This window comes from Pantherophis guttatus, chromosome 3 (genome assembly GCF_059756535.1).
Source record: "Pantherophis guttatus breed Tessera chromosome 3, ASM5975653v1, whole genome shotgun sequence".
Taxonomy (NCBI): domain Eukaryota; kingdom Metazoa; phylum Chordata; class Lepidosauria; order Squamata; family Colubridae; genus Pantherophis; species Pantherophis guttatus.
This window is the reverse complement of record NC_142065.1, coordinates 149,258,628-149,279,590: the sequence shown is the minus strand read 5'-3', so window position 1 is coordinate 149,279,590 and position 20,963 is coordinate 149,258,628. Positions and strand designations below refer to the sequence as shown.

The following is a 20,963-nucleotide window of genomic DNA, read 5'->3' as shown; positions in this document are numbered from 1 at the left end:
GGGAAGATTTGGACTCCGACTGGGTAGTCTCAGGGGGAGGGACTGGGGCAGGTCTTGAGAATGTTATCTGGGATGAGTTTGATCCTGTGACCCCTGAGGATGTGGACAGGATTCTGGGTAGACTGAACGTGACCACTTGTTTATTGGACCCATGTCCCTCCTGGTTAGTGCTGGCTTCCCGGGAGGTGACACAAGGCTGGCTCCAGGGGATTATAAATGCTTCGTTGGGTGAGGGTGACTTTCCCGCTGCCCTGAAAGAGGCAGTGGTGAGGCCTCTTCTCAAGAAGCCTTCCCTGGACTCGGCAATGTTGGTTAATTATCGTCCGGTCTCCAACCTTCGCTTTGTGGCGAAGGTTGTTGAGAGCGGGTTGCGCAACAGTTCCCCCAGCACCTGGATGAAAAGACGTATCTGGATCCATTCCAGTCGGGCTTCAGGCCCAGGTACAGCACGGAAACGGCATTGGTCGCGTTGGTAGATGATCTCTGGAGGGCTCGGGACAGGGGGTGCTCCTCTGTCCTGGTCCTGTTAGATCTCTCAGTGGCTTTTGATACCATCGACCATGGTATCATGCTGCACTGGTTGGAAGAGTTAGGGTGGGAGGCACTGTGTTGCGGTGGTTCTCCTCCTTTCTCTCTGACCGGTCGCAGTCTGTGTTGACAGGGGGGCAGAGGTTGACCCCGAGGCCCCTCATATGTGGGGTGCCACAAGGTTCGGTCCTCTCGCCTCTCCTGTTCAACATTTATGTGAAGCCGCTGGGCGAGATCATCCATGGTTTCGGGGTGAAGTACCACCAGTACGCTGATGACACCCAGCTGTACATCTCCACCCTGGACCACCCCAACGATGCCCTTGAAGTGATGTCCTGGTGCCTGGAGGCCGTGCGGATCTGGATGGGGAGGAATAGGTTCAGGCTCAACCCATCCAAGACCGAGTGGCTGTGGTTTCCGACATCCTGATATAGTCAGTTGGCGCCATCACTGACTATTGGGGGCAAATCATTGGCCCCCACGGAGAGGGTTCACAACTTGGGCGTCCTCCTGGATTCATGGTTGTCTTTAGAAGAGCATTTGACGGCCGTGACCGGGAGGATTTTTCATCAGGTTCGCCTGATTTGCCAGTTGCGTCCCTTTCTGGATCGGGACTCCCTAAGCACGGTCACTCATGCCCTCGTCACCTCCTGCCTGGACTATTGTAATGCTCTCTACATGGGGCTCCCCTTGAGGAGCATCCGGAGGCTCCAACTGGCGCAGAGTGCGGCCGCACAGGTGGTAATGGGAGCGACATGGCGTTCCCATGTAACACCTCTCCTGCGCAAGCTGCACTGGCTCCCGGTGGTCTTCCGGGTGCGCTTCAAGGTTTTGGTTACCACCTTTAGAGCGCTCCATGGCTTAGGACCTGGTTATTTACGGGACCGCCTACTACCACCAATAGCCTCCCACCAGCCGGTACGCTCTCATAGAGAGGGGCTCCTCTGGGTGCCGTCGGCCAAACAATGTCGACTGGTGGCCCCTAGGGGGAGAGCCTTCTCTGTGGGGGCACCCACTATCTGGAACGAGCTCCCCCCCCCCGGAGATACAGAGGATCCCAGATCTGCGCACCCGCTGCCGCGCTCTTAAGACCTTTTTATTCCATCAGGCGGGCCTGGCCTAATCTTTTTCCTCTTTTTAATTATGCAAATTTTAATCGGTTTTAAATGATTGGGGTGTTTTAATCTGTCTGGGCCAAATTGTTTAATTCGATTTTACTTTGTTTTTAAATTTTGTATCTATGTATTTTTACTGTTTGGCTGTTCACTGCCCTGAGTCCTTCGGGAGTAGGGCGGTATATAAATCAAATAAAGTAAGTAAGTTTATAAAGTGAGAAAAGAGGCCTGTTTCTGCACTTATTAAGTCAGTGTAGAATCATTACCTTTTTTAAGATTGTGTCAAAATTATAAATATTTAAGTATGTATAAGAACTATTACCCATTGAAACTAAGAGATACTTGTTGTACTGTTTACTTAAGTTTTTAAAGAACTAGTGCAGAGCCAATTTGGTGTAATAGGTAAGGCACTGCACTAGAAATCAGGAGACTGTGAGTTCTAGTTCTGCTTTAAGCACAAATTCAGCTGGGTAACTTTGGCCCAGTCTGTCTCTCTCAGCATTAGGAAGCAGACAATGGCAAATTACTTCTAAAATCTTGCCAAGAAAACTGCAGGGACTAGTACAGGCAATTGCTAGGAGTTAACATGACTCCCAGGCACAAAAAAACAAAGAAAAACTAGTGGCTCTTGGATGGTGAAAATGGGATTGCTTTGCCATTTATTTATTTTTTGCCAGTGGAACTCCAATTCTTGAGTAGCACTAGCCTTAGAGGTTGGCAGCATTTAATTGAACTTGGCTGATCTTAAAAACTAGTTGTGTTGAGTCTTGCCAGTACTTGTATGGAGAAACTGCTGGAAATTCCTGTGCAATTAGCTAAATTGGGGAATCAAACAAACAAGCACACATCAGAATAAGCAGCCTATTGCAAACCATTACGTTAAGATTAGCACCACCTGGGAACAGAGGCAATAGAGGCCGGGTAAGGATTGGCAAATTTCGAGCTGATTTTTTTTTTTTTTTTTGCCAATTTAAGAGTACATGGACAGCTCCTCAATACAGTAGTCGGAAAAGTCCCTAAAACTAAATCAACCTGGACAAAATTCATCAGGTTGACTCAACCTTCTATCCTTCCTAAGTGGGTAAAATGAGGAACCAAATTGTTGGGGGCAAGAGGCTGACTCTGTAAACCGCTTTGAGAGGTCTGTAAAGCGGTATATAAGCCTAAGTGTTAAGTGCTATTAATGCTGCAGTCTTCCTTTTTAGATTCTTCCTGCTGAAGCATACAAATTACCCTGAGTTACCACAAAGAAGTGTCTCTTGCTGATTTCTGAATATTGTGGAAATGAAAACTTGGCCCATCAACATGCTGTGCAAAGCAATATTAGTAAGAAAGAAAACCTTGAAAATGGAAAATTAGTTCAGTCTGACCAAAAACCACCATGAAAAAGATTGCTTGTTAGTAATCTTGATCAGAATTTATGGATTAAAAATATTTTAAAAGATTTTAAGATGGAAAAGCTTCTAAATCTTAAACATTGCAGTAGAGCTTTTTGACAGAGTGAATCTCAGCCATTTGAGCCTCATGTCTTACTTTTGCAGATGGGTGATTTCAACATATGCTTTCTGCTTTTTGTCCAGTTGTATGCCAGCCTATTTCTCTTTATTTTCTGGTGACTATATATTTGAGATTTCTTCTTCTGTGACCACCGTTCTATTTTTCCTCATTGCTTGGGGGGGAAAAAGTGCACTGCATATGACCGCCCACGAACTCTTCCGCATAACTTTTAATTTCCCCTGCTTTAGATATTTCCATGTGACATTTGCTCCTATCCCCCCCCCCACCCCTATTCTGGCCCCGCACATAGAGCACCATCGGGAACCAGAAGTACCTGCCGCAATAGCCGAGACTGTATCTCTTTAGCGAAAACAAACCGCCTTCTAGGCTCAGGGTCTCTCGCGGCAGCGCCGCTTTTCAGCGCATTCATTGGCTAGGCTTCGCTTGGGGGCGGGGACTGAGGAGGGAGGAGGGAGACCGAGACGATAAAGGAGCGCTTTCACCGGCGAACCTCAGAGCACCGAAAAGACTTTTTTAAAGGTTGCGGGGAGCACGTTAGCGGGGACCGAGACGGCAAACAGGGACTCTTTGGGGTGCGTCTTGGCGACGAGAGGCAGCCATGCTGTGCTATGTGACCAGGCCGGATGCGGTGGTGATGGAAGTAGAGGTGGAGGCCAAAGCCAATGGCGAAGACTGCCTGAACCAGGTGAAAAGCCGCGCTTTCCTTCGCCACCCCCTCCCCTTTACACCTGAGCGGCCGTTCGGGGCTCGCGGAGGGGCTCCTCCGGCGCGTGGCCTTTCCCTCCTCCCCCACCCCCCACCCCGCTCTTTCCCGATGCCACGCGCTCCCCCTCCCGCGCGCCCTGTGGCTCACGCGCTGGCGCGGCGCGAGGCGGGACCCTCAACCGCCGCCTCGCCGCTCGATGCAGCCGCTGCGGGTGAAGCCAGAAGGAAGGAGACGTGCCTGTCTCCCCCCCGCTTCTCCCCGGCGGTGACACCGGGCTGAGCCTCCTCATCTCCCACGCGTTGCTTGGGAGCCACTCAGTTGATATGCCGGCTTGCTGGTTTGCTCGTTATCCCCATCCCCCCACATACACACACACACAGACCGGGAAAATCCCCTCTTAGCCCCGTTTTAACCGCACTGGCCACGTGGCATTTGCAGAGGCGGTGGCGCCCCCTGAATTGGGCGCTGCTCGAGAACATCCCGCCGGGCTTCGTGGACCTGTTGTGGGGATGCGGAGGGAGACAGGGAAAGGAAGCAGGAGCGCCTGTTAAGCAAACATTAGAGATGCCTGTGGAGATTCTCAATCATCCCGGGTCATGGTTGTCCCAGAGGTGCCTTTTCCAAAAGGCAAACTGGACTTTCTCGGGTTTTTCCCTTGGAAAACGAAAGTTAGAACCGAAGAAGCTTCTTGGAGGAGAAGCGAAACCTTTTCAAAAGTAAAGCCCAGTTGCCTTTTGGGGGGGAAAAAGCATTAAAGTGCTCCTAATTTTGACCCATTCGTGTCCATGTATAGTTGAAACTCCTGGTTTGAAGCTCCAGCAGCTGCAATTGCTATCCACGAGGTTAAAGGTTCATATTTTAAGTTATCCTCTAGGGAGACTGTTATATTTTTGGGTTTTATGTTTGCAATTTTGTTGCTCCCTTGAAAGCTTTAGGTAGGAAGGTCACTAAGCTTCCATAAGAGCCCTCTTAGCTGACTACTTCTTCCGAAAATATTGTCTTGGCTGGTAATTGGGAAACTGTTTAGGTAACCTTGTTAAGTAAATGGGTACCTTATAGCATCTTTTGCTAGTGCTCATTACAGTAGTGTTTATGATGTTTAACTTGTAATCATAGGTTTGCAGGCGACTGGGGATTATAGAAGTTGATTACTTCGGACTCCAGTTTACAGGAAGCAAGGGAGAGAACTTGTGGCTGAATTTGAGAAATAGAATATCCCAACAGATGGATGGCTTGCCTCCTTACAGATTGAAACTACGGGTCAAGTTCTTTGTGGAGCCACATCTGATCTTGCAGGAGCAGACAAGGTAAAAAATAAACCTTCACTGAAAATTGTTTCTGTTTATTATTTTGTAGTCTGCGGCTCCATAGAGTAACTATGACTTTGAACTTTCAGCAATACTTAAGGTGTCTTAGTTTTTCAGTTGATCTTAGCTTTATGGTATGCTTTTTATTGTGTACACTGTACTGGAAAGAGGCCACCATTAAAGGCAATGCTCTAGTTGAAAATATTGAAAAACCTTATTGAAAATATTGGTGTTATGTAATTATTAGTGTTCCTGTATGGATTTGGCAATGGTTCATTTAGTTATGGAGTTCTAGAAGAATAAGAAATTCAAAGTATTGGCTCCAGTGCCCGACAGTAACCTCTTCGCAGTGTTATTGCAGGTCATTTTAAAATGTTCAAGACAGGAAACTTCCTCTGTGTTTCAGTTTACAGGACTCCTCCTTTAATCTGTGTCATATTACAGTAATACTCAAATGACTGTTTCAAGCTACAAAGAGAAAACAGATGTTTTTTCTTAAAAACATCTAACTATAAACTGGATTTACAAGTACTCACAAAAAATTGTCATTGACTTTTAACAATTTGGAAGACTATTACTTTATTTGTGGTTTGTGAACTGTAACATGTCTGAACTTAAACGTCCAGAGTATGTTCTTTATTTTCCTAGTTTTTGTAAAAGTTTTACAAAAATTTTGGAAAGTTTTCTGCATGTATGATGGAAGAATATTCTTTACATAAATCCTTTACTTACAAGTTTGAGGGTTCATTGAGGCAGAATGACCCTTCTCTATGCAGAATCAAAATTATAACTTTGCTGACAGATTGGCTACATTACCATATCCCTGAAGAGCCCAGACCTTCTGTTGTTCTACCCTTATATGGTAGAATAATTGCTGAATATTTTGCTTATAACATTGTAATAGTGCATCACTTGTACAGTGCAACCCAAATTATTGTTTAAAATATAATTACAGCACTGTGCAAAAATCCCACTTTGTTTTAGCAAAGGTTTAATAGCCATCTATAATTATTTCCTGGTCTTGGTTTCCTTTGAGAGTGGCTTTCCTGACGCAAAATTATGATTTTACAACTGTCAAATTCTGAGATCTTTGGCATTTTGGCTGGAATGATGTGATTGAAAGTTGGTCTTATTAACAAGCTTCCAACAGACATACAACATGTGTCTGTACTGTGTGTAATGCCCAAGCATGTCTTGCACAAACCTGGTATAATAGAGCTTTTTGCACAACAGTCATTTTGGCATGGAATAGAGGGACATGTACAGGTGGTAGTAATGACAGTACTTAGTGTTCCATTCCATTTGGGTTTTCAGAAGTCATGTGTGTACTGTTGCTCAAGTGTATATAATTGCTACTTTAGCCTATAGAAGCTGTTTTTTCTGCCTTTTCCTGTTTTTTGAATACAGCATACAAATTTCCTATATTTTCTGGTTGTATTCTGATGAGACTGAGACATAATTATACATATTGTGATTATACCATTGCTCCAGCAACAAATCTAATGGTGGTCTAAGACTTTCACAGTACTATATATTTTTGTGGAGTAGCTGCAAAGCATGATTTATACCAACCTGAGATTCTGTTGAAATTAAAATCTACTGATTTCTATGCTGTGATCTACACCACAATGATCCAAATTTATGTCACGTCAATAAATCAGCTGGGTTTTTTTGCCTACTTCAACAGGTTATGAATGCTATTTGTATATTTTCCCCTAATTGTTAGCATTTTTTCCTTAGCCTATCTAATGATTGAAGAAAATAGATTTGAGACAGCACCAAATGAAATAGACTGTTAACACAGAAAATATGCTAAATATAAATATGCTATTTCTTTTCCCTCTCTTATGTGGGTATCCATTTTTGGTAAAAAAAAAAACAACAACCCTCAAATAAATTAAGTTTAAAAAATACATGTTTCAAAAGGCATTGTAGTGTGAAAGCTGACTCCCAAACACTTTTGGGCATGACTCATTTTGCAATTGTAAAGTCTCTGGCTTAAAGGAAGAAAGTCTGGTGCTGAGAAAAGCAACAACAATGTAACTATAGGTCATTGACTGAAAGTAACCCTTGTTAATAGCTGCTAGGCTGTTGTCAAATCAGCGGCTGCTTCCCTGGAAGAAAGAGGAGATGCTTAAGAAATTCAGTCCCTGATTGGTCTGCCGCGATTGCCTCTGGCAAAAGTTCTGCTTTTGTAGTTCAACTGTCTTGAAGAACTTATGGCAGTTTGCTATAACTTTTTTTGGGGTGTTTAATGTCTAAAAATTAAAGAACGGATAAAAATTTCTGAGAAAAGTCACCTCAAATTGATTTCCCATTTAGTGAAGAACTTAATTTCTCAGTCTTGAAGTGAGCTATATTAGATGTGCTACTTAGTTCAAATGGATGTCTGCAGTTAAAATCATAGTTTCATCAGACATTTGCACTAATGAAATATTTGTAATTTGTAGTCCAAACATCAAACCACTGCACTAGATAAAGTGTTTGTTTATGTAAGTGCTGTAGAATCTATTGCTTTTTTTCTGAGATAAGTGCTGTATATCCTTAACTGCTTGCAGCAGAGTTGAACATCCGGAGTTAACCTTTCCCCTGATTAATCAGCAGTGTAGCTTGTAAAACCTTTGCCTTTGCTCTGGTATGCTGTGGCACCATACTATAAACCAGCCTTATCTGTTTTTGTATCTGATTCAATTCTTTATTTGAACTGACATAAAATGAAGCTACTTCCAAATATTCAGAGTGGTAGAAAATTAAATGTTTATTCTAAAAAGATGTTGCTATAAGGAATATAAAGAACAAATATTCTTTATATTAGATTGGCAATCAGCAGGAGGCACACAGCAGGAGTTTCACATTAAATACTGGGCATATTCAAAAAGGTAAAAGTGATGAGTCCAGATTCAGGTCTCAAAAACCCTCAGTTTTAATAGGAGCAAATCAGTTGTTCTGAGACGTCACTAGATGTATATTTGGAGTTATATTCCTAAAATATGATTTTCTCAGCCTAAGATGTTCACATTATGGGATATTGGAATTTTTCTGAATTTAGTTGAATATGTTTGTATCCTGTCACATTCTTTTCTAAGATATTCCCTGAGTTTTTGTATAGAATATGGCATACCATATAACAGTTTCTTGGCTAATAGTTTTAGGAAGCTATGTTTGATGTTTACCAAATATCTTTTAAGAGATTAAAATCTCAGATTTCTGATAGGAATCTTGAATATTAGCTACTTTTTTTGTAATGATGGAATAGCTCTTTTTTTTTTCTTCTAACTGCTTTACATTCTTTTATTTCATGTTTTCCTAATCCTATTGGGCTGGAACTAAATTTAAATATATTACTGGGTTTTAGTCTTCCAATTTTATTTTAAATGCAGTTATTTTACTGGCACTTTTTAAAAGAATGTTTCCCATCAATTTACTCTGGGATTTCTTGTAGTTCCATTTTTATTCACAATATATTTCAGTTATTAGCAGAAATATTTCTTGTAGTATTTGAGCAGGTCTTAAATGTTGCTAAGTTTCATTTCTGCATTACAAAAATAAATTTCCTGTTTTAGGCATATGTTTTTCCTGCACATAGAGGAGGACCTTCTGGCTGGTAATCTACAGTGTCCTTCTGAACGTGCTGTCGAATTAAGTGCTTTGCTTGCCCAGTTGAAGTTTGGTGAATATAATCAGAATACTGCCAAATACCACTACGAAGAGTTCTGTATGAAAGAACTGACCTCTTCTACTTTGGACAGGTAACTTTTGTTAAACTTTCAATACAGCAGGAGTATATAAGAATAATTACTTGTAAGTTTCATTTTTTATTTTTGCTTTAATGTGCATCTGAGTTCAGTAGATGCAAGGGTTTTAATTTATGAAAGTTGCTTTCTGTGAGAGAACTTACTTTCTGTCCTCTGTCCCTTGGAGCTGATTAGAATAATCAAAGTGATTAATTTTTCTGTTGGACCTAATAAGGGTTTAAATAAAAAGTTATACTTTTGATTTAGTAAATTTAATATTCTCAATATAACTGATAATATTACATTCAGTAAAATTATAACTTTCCATCCTCAATGTTAATTATACCTTCAAATTGATTGTATTAAAATTAAGACTTATGGATTGTGTAAAATCTGTTTTAAGAGTTCTCACAATAAAATCTAGCAAATCAATATATAAGATAAAAATCAAAATTGTGATTAACCTATTTCATATTTTTATCCACAGTATTATTGCAAAACATAAGGATCTTGACGGTCTCAGCCAAGTTTCAGCTGAATATCAAGTTTTACAGATTGTGTCAACACTAGAGAACTATGGAGTAGAATGGCATTCGGTTAGAGACAGCGAGGGGCAAAAACTTTTTATTGGAGTTGGCCCTGAAGGCATTTCCAGATGTACAGATGACTTCACTCCCATCAACAGGTGATTACCAGAAAGTCCTGCCTGAAAAACTTTATCAAAAGCTTGTAAAATAGCCAAAGGATTCTGAAGCATGCAGCTGTTTTATCTGAGTCTCTAGCATAACGGTATTGAACATTTCTTACTGTGCATTGTTGAAATGGATTGTTTCATTTAGATGTACTTTTGGGGATGGGAAAGATTCTAACTCCAAATAACTATAGATATTCTTTACTGCAGAAAATTCAGGAATTCGTTTTATATTTCAGATCTGCTACCGAAGTATTATAGAATGGTTAAATTTTATTTCTTGAAGTGGCAACATTTTGGGAAAGATTTTCATTGCTCTTAAAGCTAGTTTCATTTCTTTCCAAAAATGATCAATTCATCTTTACATTTCATCGTTAATTTTACATTGCCAGTCTACTTGGTCTATTTTTGTTTTGATAACAGCATTTTAGGGCTTAATATTATGGTGTCATTCTTTGTATTTTTTTCCCATTGCTTTAGGATTGCATATTCAGTTGTTCAGATGGCTACACAGTCTGGGAAGAATGTATATTTAACTGTCACTAAAGAATCAGGAAACAGCATCGTTCATCTTTTCAAGATGATCAGCACCAGAGCAGCTAGTGGACTATACAGAGCAATAACAGAAACACATGCATTTTACAGGTTTGTATTTCTCTCTCTCGCTCGCTCTCTGTGTGTGTGTGTGTATGCATATAATATATATATATATATATAATATATATATATATATAATATATATATATATATATATATATATATTATATATATTATATATATGTATATACATATATATATATTATATATACATATACATATACATATCTACACATAAATACATATACACACACATACACAGAGTTGTAGGACAAGTTCAACTACAGCGTTCTTGATACTATTATATAAGTGGTTTGTCATACGACTGTTCCATTATGTTGTAAACAAGTAGATAATAAATCCATTTTAAATCACTAATATTGAAATATGTAAATTTATATTGTATTTATATTACGCATGGCTTTTCCCCCTCGCCAGATTCTTATTTCACTAGTTTTGGGATATAAAGGAAAAAAGGTTGTTTGATTCATGTATCTTTTATATCTTCTTTTCCTGTTAGGTGTGATACTGTTACTAGCGCTGTCATGATGCAATATAGCCGAGACCTAAAGGGCCACTTGGCATCCTTGTTCCTGACAGAAAATATTAATCTTGGGAAAAAGTATGTATTTGACATTAAGCGGACATCTAAGGAAGCTTATGATCATGCAAGACGAGCTCTTTACAATGCTGGCATTGTGGATCTAGTTTCAAGTAATGACCAAAGCCCCCCCAGTTCTCCTCTTAAATCGTCAGAAAACAGTATGAACTGTAACAACAATTGTGAGGGTCTCAACTGTCAGCAAATGAAAGCTCTTCAGGAAAAACTACGGAAGTTTAAGGAGTCTCTGCTGTGTATGGCATGCTGTGAAGAAGAAATAAATTCAACATTTTGTCCATGTGGCCACACTGTGTGCTGTGAGACATGCGCCATACAGCTACAAGTAGGTATAAAGTCAGTTGCCACAGTAAAGTATTACATTTTGATTTAAGTTTAAAAAATACTGGAAATTCTTTAACTCTCAAACATACAATAACTTTGAATGCAGGATTTAAACATCAGTTCATGGCTAATTATAGCCATGCATCAAGACACTATGGAAGGAAGAGAGGGATAAGCTTTATTCATCAATGCACTACTGGCCCTGTTGATTAACATACAACAAATATAAAAAGGCCTGTGGTGAGTTAAGTGATGCTGTGTCCTCCCTCTCGCAGTGTCTGGGGGCTGTTAGGGGCTGGATGGGGAGCAACGGGTTGAAACTAAACCCTAGCAAGACAAAGTGGTTCTGGGTTTGGGGTTCGTTGACTCAGGGAGAATTACCATCTTTGGTCTTGGATGGGGTGGCCAAACAGACACTGCGTAATCTGGGGGTTCTCCTGGACTCACAACTCTTGCTCAAAGAGCAGGTGGTGGTCGTGGCCAGGAGGGCCTTTGTTGCAACTGCAGGTTGTGCGCCAGTTAGGCCCTTTCCTGGACCAACAATCCTTACTCACAGTCACTCATGCCCTAGTCACTTCCCATCTTGACTATTGCAACATGCTCTGCATGGAGCTGCCCTTGAAGAGCATTCAGAAACTCCAGTTGGTGCAAAATGTAGCGGCCCGTATGGTTTTGTGCAGACCCTGGTGTGCACATGTATCACCCCTGCTGCGGGCGCTGCATTGGCTGCCGATTTGCTTCCGGGTACAATTCAAGGTGCTGGTTGTCACCTTTAAAGCCCTTCATGGCTTGGGACCAAGTTATCTGAGGGGACCGTCTCTTGCTGGTCACATCTACTCGACCCATCAGAGTGGAGAGGCAGAGAATGCTGCAGGTCCCATCTCCGAGGGAGATACACCTGGTGGGACCCAGAAGAAGGGCCTTCTCCATGGTGGCTCCCTCTCTCTGGAACATCATTCCCCCAGAGATTAGAATGGCTCCCACTATAGTACTCTTCTGGAAGGCGCTGAAGACTTGGTTCTGCCAGTGGGCCTGGGGAACCCAGAATGGGATGGAGCCCATTAAATGGCTCGTGATCTGCTGTTGCTGGGGTTGGGGGTGATTTTATTATATTATATCTAATTTATTTGATTCTTTTTATTAGTTTTATTGTTTTAAATGTTTTATTCTGTAAGCTGCCTTGAGTCTCCATGGGCGAATAGGTGGTTATATAAATTCAATAAATAAATAAGTGTGAAGCTTTTAATTGAAATCTGTAAATGTTGCATTCAGATGAAATATTTTCTTAGGATTTTATTGTTTCCTAGACAGCTGCACCTAAATATGGGTAAATATGTAAAATGTTCTAAGTTGGCATATGTTGCAGTTCTAGAATCTCTGTCCTCATATTCCACCAGAACAGGTCAGTCCAAATGTTCCATGTGTCCATATGTTTCTGGAAGTCAATTCACTGGAATCAGAAATGTTTAATTGGGCTCCAGAAATATATGAATCATTAAATGAACACTCAGAATATTTTTTCTAGATATGTCAACATTTTGACAGAGGTGCCAAGTAGTGAAAGCGTACCTGCAAGGCTATAGCAACTTCAGGTGGGCAAGAGAAAGAGGGATATCTACTGCTTCGTAACTATTGCAGCAGTTGACCTAATGGCTTTATCTGGTCAATCACTACAACGGGTCCCCGACTCTCAGGCTGTGGCCCATTACTAGGCCGAGGCCTGTTCAAAATTGGGCCAGGTGAGTGATGGGCAAGTGCACAGGTGAGCTCCCTGCACTCATGCGAAAGGAGCTTTGCGCACAAGCATAAGTGCCCTCTGCTTGCATGTCAAGCTCCATTTGTGTGAATGGAGGGCGCGTGCATGCCACTCGCACAAATAGAGCTGTGTGCCCATGTGCATGCTCCTGCCCTCCCCCCTCCCCCCATACATAGTGTCAGGTTGGGCCTCCAAGCTGGTAAGGGTGGGACCGCTGCACTATGAAGAATTCCTCTCCCACTGGGGGAAAGAAGGAAGAGAAAGCTAGAAAAAGTAGCAGAAGATAGTGGCATTGGGGCTACCATTTCTTTACTGCAAAAATCCAGACTGTCACTAGATGACAGAAGGGATACAAACAAATCTTAACTTTATGTTGCCATTTAGTGGCAGTCTGGATGTTTGCAATCCAGATTTAGTTCAGACATTGGCGTCCCATAGATGTGTTCCCAGACAGTTTTAATTATTTCTGTACTCCTATTTTTAGATTTTGGAAAGGAGTCATTGAAAGAAAGCATTTGCTGTGTAATAGGGTGGCGTGTGTGTGTGTCTACGCAAATAAAATCCATTAATGGAAAAGACTTCAGTAGTGTCAATTGTGTATTAGCATTTTCTGTTTATGATAATTAATGAAACTTACTCTGGACATTCAGTTGGTAACATTCTTGTATTTTCCTTCTAGGTGTGTCCAGTCTGCAGATCTGAAATAGAACACGTGCAGCATGTATATTTGCCTACCCACACAAGCTTGCTTAATTTGACTCTAATATGACCTCTGTGTTACTTTAACTAATCCATACTTCCAAAGTACTGCCCTAAAGTTCCAATTCCACCGATAAAAAAGAACTATCACTTCTGCATCTGCCAACAATTACTGGAAGGACCACGACAAAAGTTGGAAAGGGAGAATATGAACAAGCTCTTATTAGAATAAATTTTAGAGGATATACTGTGAATGACTTGTAGACAAACTTGTGTTATTTGAAACAGCATTATTAATAAATTAACAATATTCTGAGAGTAAAGATGAAAATTTAGTCTGCAGTATCCAGCAGTAACTCAGTTTTATGCATTTTATTAAAATTGTTTTAAAAATTACTTTAGCATGACCATTCCCATTTATCTTTTAGAAAGACTAGTTTTTAATACGTACATCCATTGTAGTATAATTACGTTTCTGCTTTTGTTTTACTGAAGTAAGAAACTTATTTTTAAATTTGTGCACTTAAGAAATTAAGATTGCAAAGCTTTAAGCAAATAGCTGGGTTTATTCAGCAGATCTTGCAATCAGATTACTTGCAAAATTTATTATCAATTTTTGAGTCAATCAGCAGCCTGGTGGGTACCTAAGAAAATGTGGATAAAACACTTAAAATGTAATTTTGATTTTCTAAAGATTTTCTGTCCTTAGAAAACTCAGCTGTTGTTTCTGTTCATATGCCTTATATTTGGAGAAATGTTCCTCAAATACTATAATCTTAGTGTCTCCTTAAAATGCAGTTGTGTTAAATTTCTTAAAACCATCTGCCACAAACCCTATTTTCCCTAAGCATTTTGGATTTTGGTCAACTAGTGAATGCCACAGAATACTGAAAGCTAGATGATCATGTGCAATACTAGCTGAAATGAAAGCTAGAAAAGTCACTTTACTGCGACTTTCTAAATATACTTTTCATATTGCCTTAATGTAGCAGTAATATGTGTATGCATTTGTTTCTTTGCACAGACATTTTGTCAAATATCAAAACTCTACTTTTTTATAGCACATTAGCATATAAATCTTGTTCCCAAAAAGATATTTATTTTTTCACTTTGTAAAAATGTTTTGTTTCCACATGAAGTAAGAGCTCCTCTATGATAGAAAACTTCTCTTTTTTTATATATTCAGGTTAATAAAGGACTTTTAAAATAGCTTTGGCAATCTTCTCTACATCTCACTTGTGTATTAATCTTAACTATTCAATTCATCACAAAACATTTGCGACCATAGATATGATGTTCTCTTATCCATAATTGTTTTAGCTGCAGTGGTGAACTTACCTATAGGGCTGTTATAAGAAGCTTTTTTTATTACATAATGTTCAGATCCTTCACATATAATTCCATGGGATAATTCTCATCCCAAGGATGAGAAAGGTGTTAGTACTCAGGTAGTTGATCAGTTTGCAGAGACTGAATAGAAATATAATGACTTCATTGGGAAAGAAGGCATAGTTATATCAGCATAGCACCCTCTTAAAGCTGTAGATGAGGGAATTTCAAGTCTACTGTAAATGTAAATTGCCAAAAGCCATCTTTTTGAGTGAAAAAGGTGGAACAGAAGCTAACAAAAAATAAAAAGAGAAGCCTGCCTCTATTACAAGCTAGCTATTATTAACTAGGATGTATAGCACTTGCAAATGGAAAACCTTGGGGCAGAAGTTTAGGTTTTTTTTTTAGTAGTTAAGCAGTTTTATTGTGGGGAGGACCATGTATACATCAGTATGTAAGATTTCTAGGCTGGTCCAATCTGTGATGACCAGACAGCTTGCCAAAAGAACAATAGAAAATACAAACATTTAGAAAGGGTCTAGAGAAACAGCATAAACTAAAATACTACACATCTGGAACCTACTCTGACTCAAGACCTAGGGGAACAGTCAAGCCGTGAGAGCTCATTTAAATAAGGCCATGGTGAAAGCCAAATGGATCTCAAGGAGAATGTTGTTTCAGAGGCAGTGCGTGACAGGTCCATTTCTTGAGTTCATCACATGACACTTAAATTGATGGGCATCTGATTATGCCAACTTAGAATTCAGGGGTCTGGGAGAAACTACTAAGAGATAGATAATTCCTCAAATAACTAGATGCTGTGTCATGAAGGGGTTTACAGATATGTAGACAATTTATGACCCATTGGGTCATCATTTCAGAGATCATTATTTACCTAAACAGAAATAGAATGACTACAAGCAGATTAAAAAAGCAACGGGAGTAGGAGTGATGTCAGACTTCCTGCCAGCTTCCATAGTGACTTTTGTTGTGGAAGCTGACAGGGAACATTGGAAATGACAATAACCTGATGATGGCGCAGTGGTACTAAAATGGCCACAACTTTGCCAAATTTCTATTCTATGAGAATCATGGGTCCTGGATATTGGATACATTCTTTAAGATAGCCCTTTTGAAGCATGTTGATTCAAAAATGGTTGCCCTATCATGTACCATTTCCCCCAATTAAAAGTTACAAACAGACAAACAGCAGACTTACATATATACATAGCCAGCACCTTGAATTGTACCTGGAAGCCTACTGATTACCAACTGATAAAGCAGAGATGTTACATGGACATTATGGTATAACAGCCCATGCCCCCATATTCTGGACAAATTACAGTTTCTGACTGGTCTTTCTACTGGCAACCCAGGTAGTGTGCATTGTGGTAGTCCAGATATGATGTGACAAAAGCATAAGTTGAGTGTCTTAAGGATCTCCTGGCCCATGTATGGGCACAACCGATGAACTTATATAAGCTTTCCTGGCCACAGTTGCACTTCCTATTCAAGGAAGCGGTATGATCCAAAATATTCCCCAGACTCTGTACCAGCATTGAAAGGGGAAGTACAATTCTGTTCAGGGCTAAAAATGGACCCACTCCAGACTCAGACAATCAAAATGTTCTCAGCCATTCAGTTTTGTCAGAGTTATGAGCCCCTACTCACCCAAACTGCTTCCAGAAATTGTTATGAGACCTTGATGTGTCACCTGGTTAGCCTAGGGCCTAAATGTATAGCTGGATAAGGTCAATAGCTAATAATAGTGAGCCACTAACCAACAGATGATCTCATTCTTTCACTCAAATGTGAAAGCATCAAGCTTTGAGGTACCCCACCTCTACCTCAATTTCTACTTTCCCCCTTATACTGACTGGAACTGATACAAAGGAGAGGAATCACTGGAATACTTCTTATTCCAGGAAGCAGTCCAAAAGGACACTGTGGTCAAGGGTATTGAAACAGTGGTGGGTTGCCCCTGGTTCGCACCAGTTCTATAGAACCAATAGTAAAACCAGCGGGAAGCTCCGCCCACTGACCTTGACGTCACCAAAATGCTTCTGTGCATGCGCAGAGGAGTGCGTGTGTGCGCGGCCCCATTGCGAACTGGTAGTAAAGGTAAGTAGAACCCACCCCTGTATTGAAAGCTGTAAGAGACAATCTAGTACAGCCAAGTACTGACCAACCAATGCTGTGGTGCTGATCCAGGGGTGGGTTCTACTTACCTTTACTACCGGTTCGCAACGGGGCTGTGCACACGCGTGCTCTTCTGCGCATGCGCAGAAGCATTTTGGTGACGTCGGGGTCGGTAGGCGGAGCCTCCCGCTGGTTTTACTACGGTTCTATAGAACCAGTGCGAACCCGGGACAACCCACTACTGTGCTGATCATCTACCCAGCAAGTTTCTCTTCTGAGGGAAGATTGAGTGAAAATTTTCAGAAAGTTGGATCTGGCAATGGCTTTTTGAGGAGGGTGCTTATCACTTCCACCTCAAAGGTAGGAGGTACTGCCCCTCCCTCAAAGGAGCAGATATTACCATCTTGGTGCAAGTGTGTGTTATCTCCCAGGTGGTCTTCATGGATCTAATACAATCTCATAATCTAATCTGAGATTAAGTCCACAATAGAAATGACATTTTAGTCCCACATCTTCAGGAATTTGTTCACCTCAGCAGCCTTTGAAGCTTTTAACTGGTTGCCTTACTTGGTTAAAAAGTTGGCCAGTTTTTATTGGTATGTTTATTTTTCTGTCCCTCTGGGATTGTGCCTTGCAAACTGGATATATTGGAAGATTTATGAGATTCATCACTGCTACTGCTTATAACCCTCCCCTTTTCCCATTTTCATAACCAGTTAACAAACTGATTTCCATCCAGTTTTATTCTTCTCTTTCTTTTCCTTCGAAGTGTGTCTTCCCGTTTCCTTCAATCATCCCCATCTGGGGTTTAGTTGTCTGTGTCATTTGGAAATAGGGCAGAGCATTGAATGTGGTATGTGGGAGAAAGTTTGGTACCTGCAGGTAAGATTAAGTTTATAATGGAGGTACCTTATTTCACAAGTTTATAATGGAGGTACCTTATTAAACAGTGATTTAATATTTTTCTTAGCCCCATTCTTTTGGGGGTTTCTATACCAGGATTCTATAGCAACATTTGTATTAATCTAACGTCTCTAAAAGTTAGCTGAACATATATCATATGTGACCAGGCACAAAGTTTCTGTGATACATGAACTTTCTAAATAATTGTTTCCTTTAAAAAATATTTTGATACCTCGGAAAAGAAATGATCTATTCAAAAGTATATAAAAAAGTACTGCAAGTTTGCAAAGTTTCTTTGACAAAAGGAAGCCTTAGTACAAAAGGGCAAATCATAATCCAATTAAACAGGTGACATTTTTGTCTTCTTGACCTACAACATGGTTGTGCCAGCCTAGCAGAAGAAACACAACTATATGAAAGATTAAATGATAAGATAAACAACCTTTATTCAGGAGCATGTGAAAGATAAATACCTGCTGATTAATCCTTGCAGATGATAAAGTTCAACTTTTTGTGTGCATGCCTTCCTAAGAGATAAAAGATTAAAAGTCCCAGGGCAAGCTGTATACTAGCAATTTTGCTTGAGAGCTAGAAAATTCTATTTATAAGTGACCAATTCTAAACTACTTGTGCAGGAGCTCAGATGAGATGTCAAATTTTCCAAGAAGCCATTGAGCTAATGTGGTACCACATTTGTAGAGGTAGAGTTGTTAGCCTTGTTTCTGAATTGTTTGCTGTTAAAAGCAACAAGGTTGAACGTTCTATGGTCTTCCAGATGTTGATAGACTAAAGATTATGTTGGCCATGTAGAATTTGCTGGCCCTAAACATCTGGAGAATGGCAGGATGGGTAAGGCTAAATGAAAAAGCAATGTGTTTAAATAAAAGCCAAACCAGCAATTCAAGCACTCCCAGATATCAGATATGTTCTATGCTGGTTATAAATATTTTTAAAAATCATCTTTGCACAGCTCAGTCTTATGCTTGTTTACTTACAAAAGTATCATTCAGCCATTCCCTTTCTCTTGATAACAAGAAATGACATGCTTCAGGCCTATCAATTAAAGGGTGTCAAATGATGGGATTTAGGAGGTGATGGGCTTTCTCACTCACAGCACTGGCCATCTACAGTAGCATGACCAATGACCCCTACTCTGACCTCACCATACAAGCCTTGGAGACTGATCTTCTCCCAGGCACATAATGCGATAGATCCCTTTTGGAAACATGGCAAATTAAGAATTATGTTTTTATTGCTTTGAGATGTCTTTTTTGCTTGGTTATTGTGATTTTTATTGTTTTTTAATATTGTACACCACCCAGGATTGTTATGGAGTCATGTGGCTTTAGACTTTGGACAAACAAATAAAAAAATAAAACTTATTCCAAAGTATACGATTATATCTCAGAATACTGATAGCTTAATAATGCCTAGCAACCATAACTCTAGGCAAATTAGTTTGGTTAATCTCTATGAAAGGCAGGAGCTGTTATACAGAAGAAAGCATCTGAACTAGTGTGGGATCAAATTATACAGGACTTTAAATAAAATGACCAGAATATTTATGAAATGTATTTCATAAATTAATCAGAAATTAACTGGCAACTAATATCATGCCCTCAGTACAGGTGTGATATGATTGCTTTAAATTTCCAGGGAGGTCAATTTGACTGCAGAGTTCTGTTCTAATACAAGTTTGTGGACTAGACACATAATAGAGTTAATCTGATTATAGGACAGTACTCAAGGTTATTTTCTTCCAGACATAATAGCTAAAGCTGATAAAAGACAATCTTACCAGTGTGGGCTGTTTTTCTCAGCGTAAGAAACATCTGCATGCCTGTTTCTTCTAGGACACTATAGCAAGATCAACCCAGTGGTGAAATCTAAAATTTGTTACTACCGGTTCTGTGGGTGTGGTTTGGTGGTGGTGGTGGTAATGTGACTGAGTGGGCGTGGCCATTTTAAAAAAAACTTTTAAAACCAGTGAAGAGGTTGTAAAAAAAATGCTTTCAAAAGGCTCTGACGATCCCAGCTGAGTTGCCTGATCGGCAGAGGCTTTTTTTCTTTTAAAAGCCTTTGACAATCCCAGCTGAGCCGCACGATCATCAGAGGCTTTTTTAAAAAAAAATTTAAAAAGCAGTTTTTCGGCTGAAGAGGTTGTAGAAAAAATGCTTTTAAAAGTAAAAAAAAGCCTTTGATGATCGTGCGGCTCAGCTGGGTATGCGGGGGGAGGACAGGGATTTTTGCTACCAGTTCTCCGAACCACCCACCTCCATCGCTACCGGATCGGGCAATCTGGTCCGAACTGGAGCATTTCACCCCTGGATCAACCCCTTCCTTGAATTCTGGATTCGTTATATTGTAAAGAAGGTGATTATTATTGCAAAACAGGAAATCCTTAGAATAAAAGTACCCACTAAGATAAAGTCATGTGCTACAATCTTCCTGAGGTGAAGCTCTAATTCTATCGTTATGTATATATGGGATGCCAGCAGCTCTATTACTATTGATACAACCATTGATTTCTTCTTTCATAGTTGCTCAACTTCAATTTGCAAATCATGATATTTTGTTATTTTTTTAGAGTGGTTTCTCTTCAATTCGTGCATCACCTGGTATTGCAATATCAATGGATTATTGTTATCATTATTGCTGTTGTTATTGCTTACACATTCAGATTAGATTTGGCATTTTTGTCTACCTAGCAAATTCTTCCCAAGGACCTGGGATAAGCAGATGTTGTTGTTTGATAGTGTTAAAGGTATTGTCGCAGGATGTGATTTGTTCCAAGTAAAGCTGCCTTTTGCAATTGACATGGCCATTTTGTCAAAGTTGATGGTGTGGAAGTGTTGTTCTAGATATAGTAGGACTGGACTCAAGGCATCTATTACTATCCTCCTCCTCCTCTTTTAAAAAAACAAAATACTTTCAATATTTTAAAAACAGTATGTATTAGGCTTGTGCAGGGCCCTGGATTTGAAGAGACAAAAGTGCT

General features: G+C 40.1%; 1 protein-coding gene across 2 annotated transcripts; it reads left to right on the top strand.

Annotated features, from left to right (window-relative positions):
- The first annotated feature begins 3,582 nt into the window (after window positions 1–3,582).
- MYLIP (myosin regulatory light chain interacting protein) lies at window positions 3,583–14,803 on the top strand. Of its 2 annotated transcripts, none has more exons than XM_034429205.3 (7): window positions 3,583–3,846; window positions 4,984–5,174; window positions 8,738–8,923; window positions 9,396–9,593; window positions 10,080–10,244; window positions 10,717–11,140; window positions 13,575–14,803. In XM_034429205.3, the coding sequence occupies exons 1-7, from the start codon at window positions 3,760–3,762 to the stop codon at window positions 13,662–13,664; spliced, it is 1,341 nt and encodes a 446-aa protein (XP_034285096.2). In that variant the 5' UTR covers window positions 3,583–3,759; the 3' UTR covers window positions 13,665–14,803. The 2 variants fall into 2 exon arrangements, with proteins under 2 accessions (XP_034285096.2, XP_034285097.2); XM_034429206.3 differs by lacking the exon at window positions 3,583–3,846 and adding an exon at window positions 3,985–4,716.
- Window positions 14,804–20,963: the final 6,160 nt, after the last annotated feature.

Coding starts and splice junctions, on each gene's coding strand:
- MYLIP (XM_034429205.3), top strand. CDS start 3,760: ATGCTGTGCTATGTGACCAGGCCGGATGCGGTGGTGATGGAAGTAGAG. Junction 5,175..8,737: donor ATCTTGCAGGAGCAGACAAG/GTAAAAAATAAA, acceptor TTCCTGTTTTAG/GCATATGTTTTTCCTGCACA. Junction 10,245..10,716: donor GAAACACATGCATTTTACAG/GTTTGTATTTCT, acceptor TTTTCCTGTTAG/GTGTGATACTGTTACTAGCG.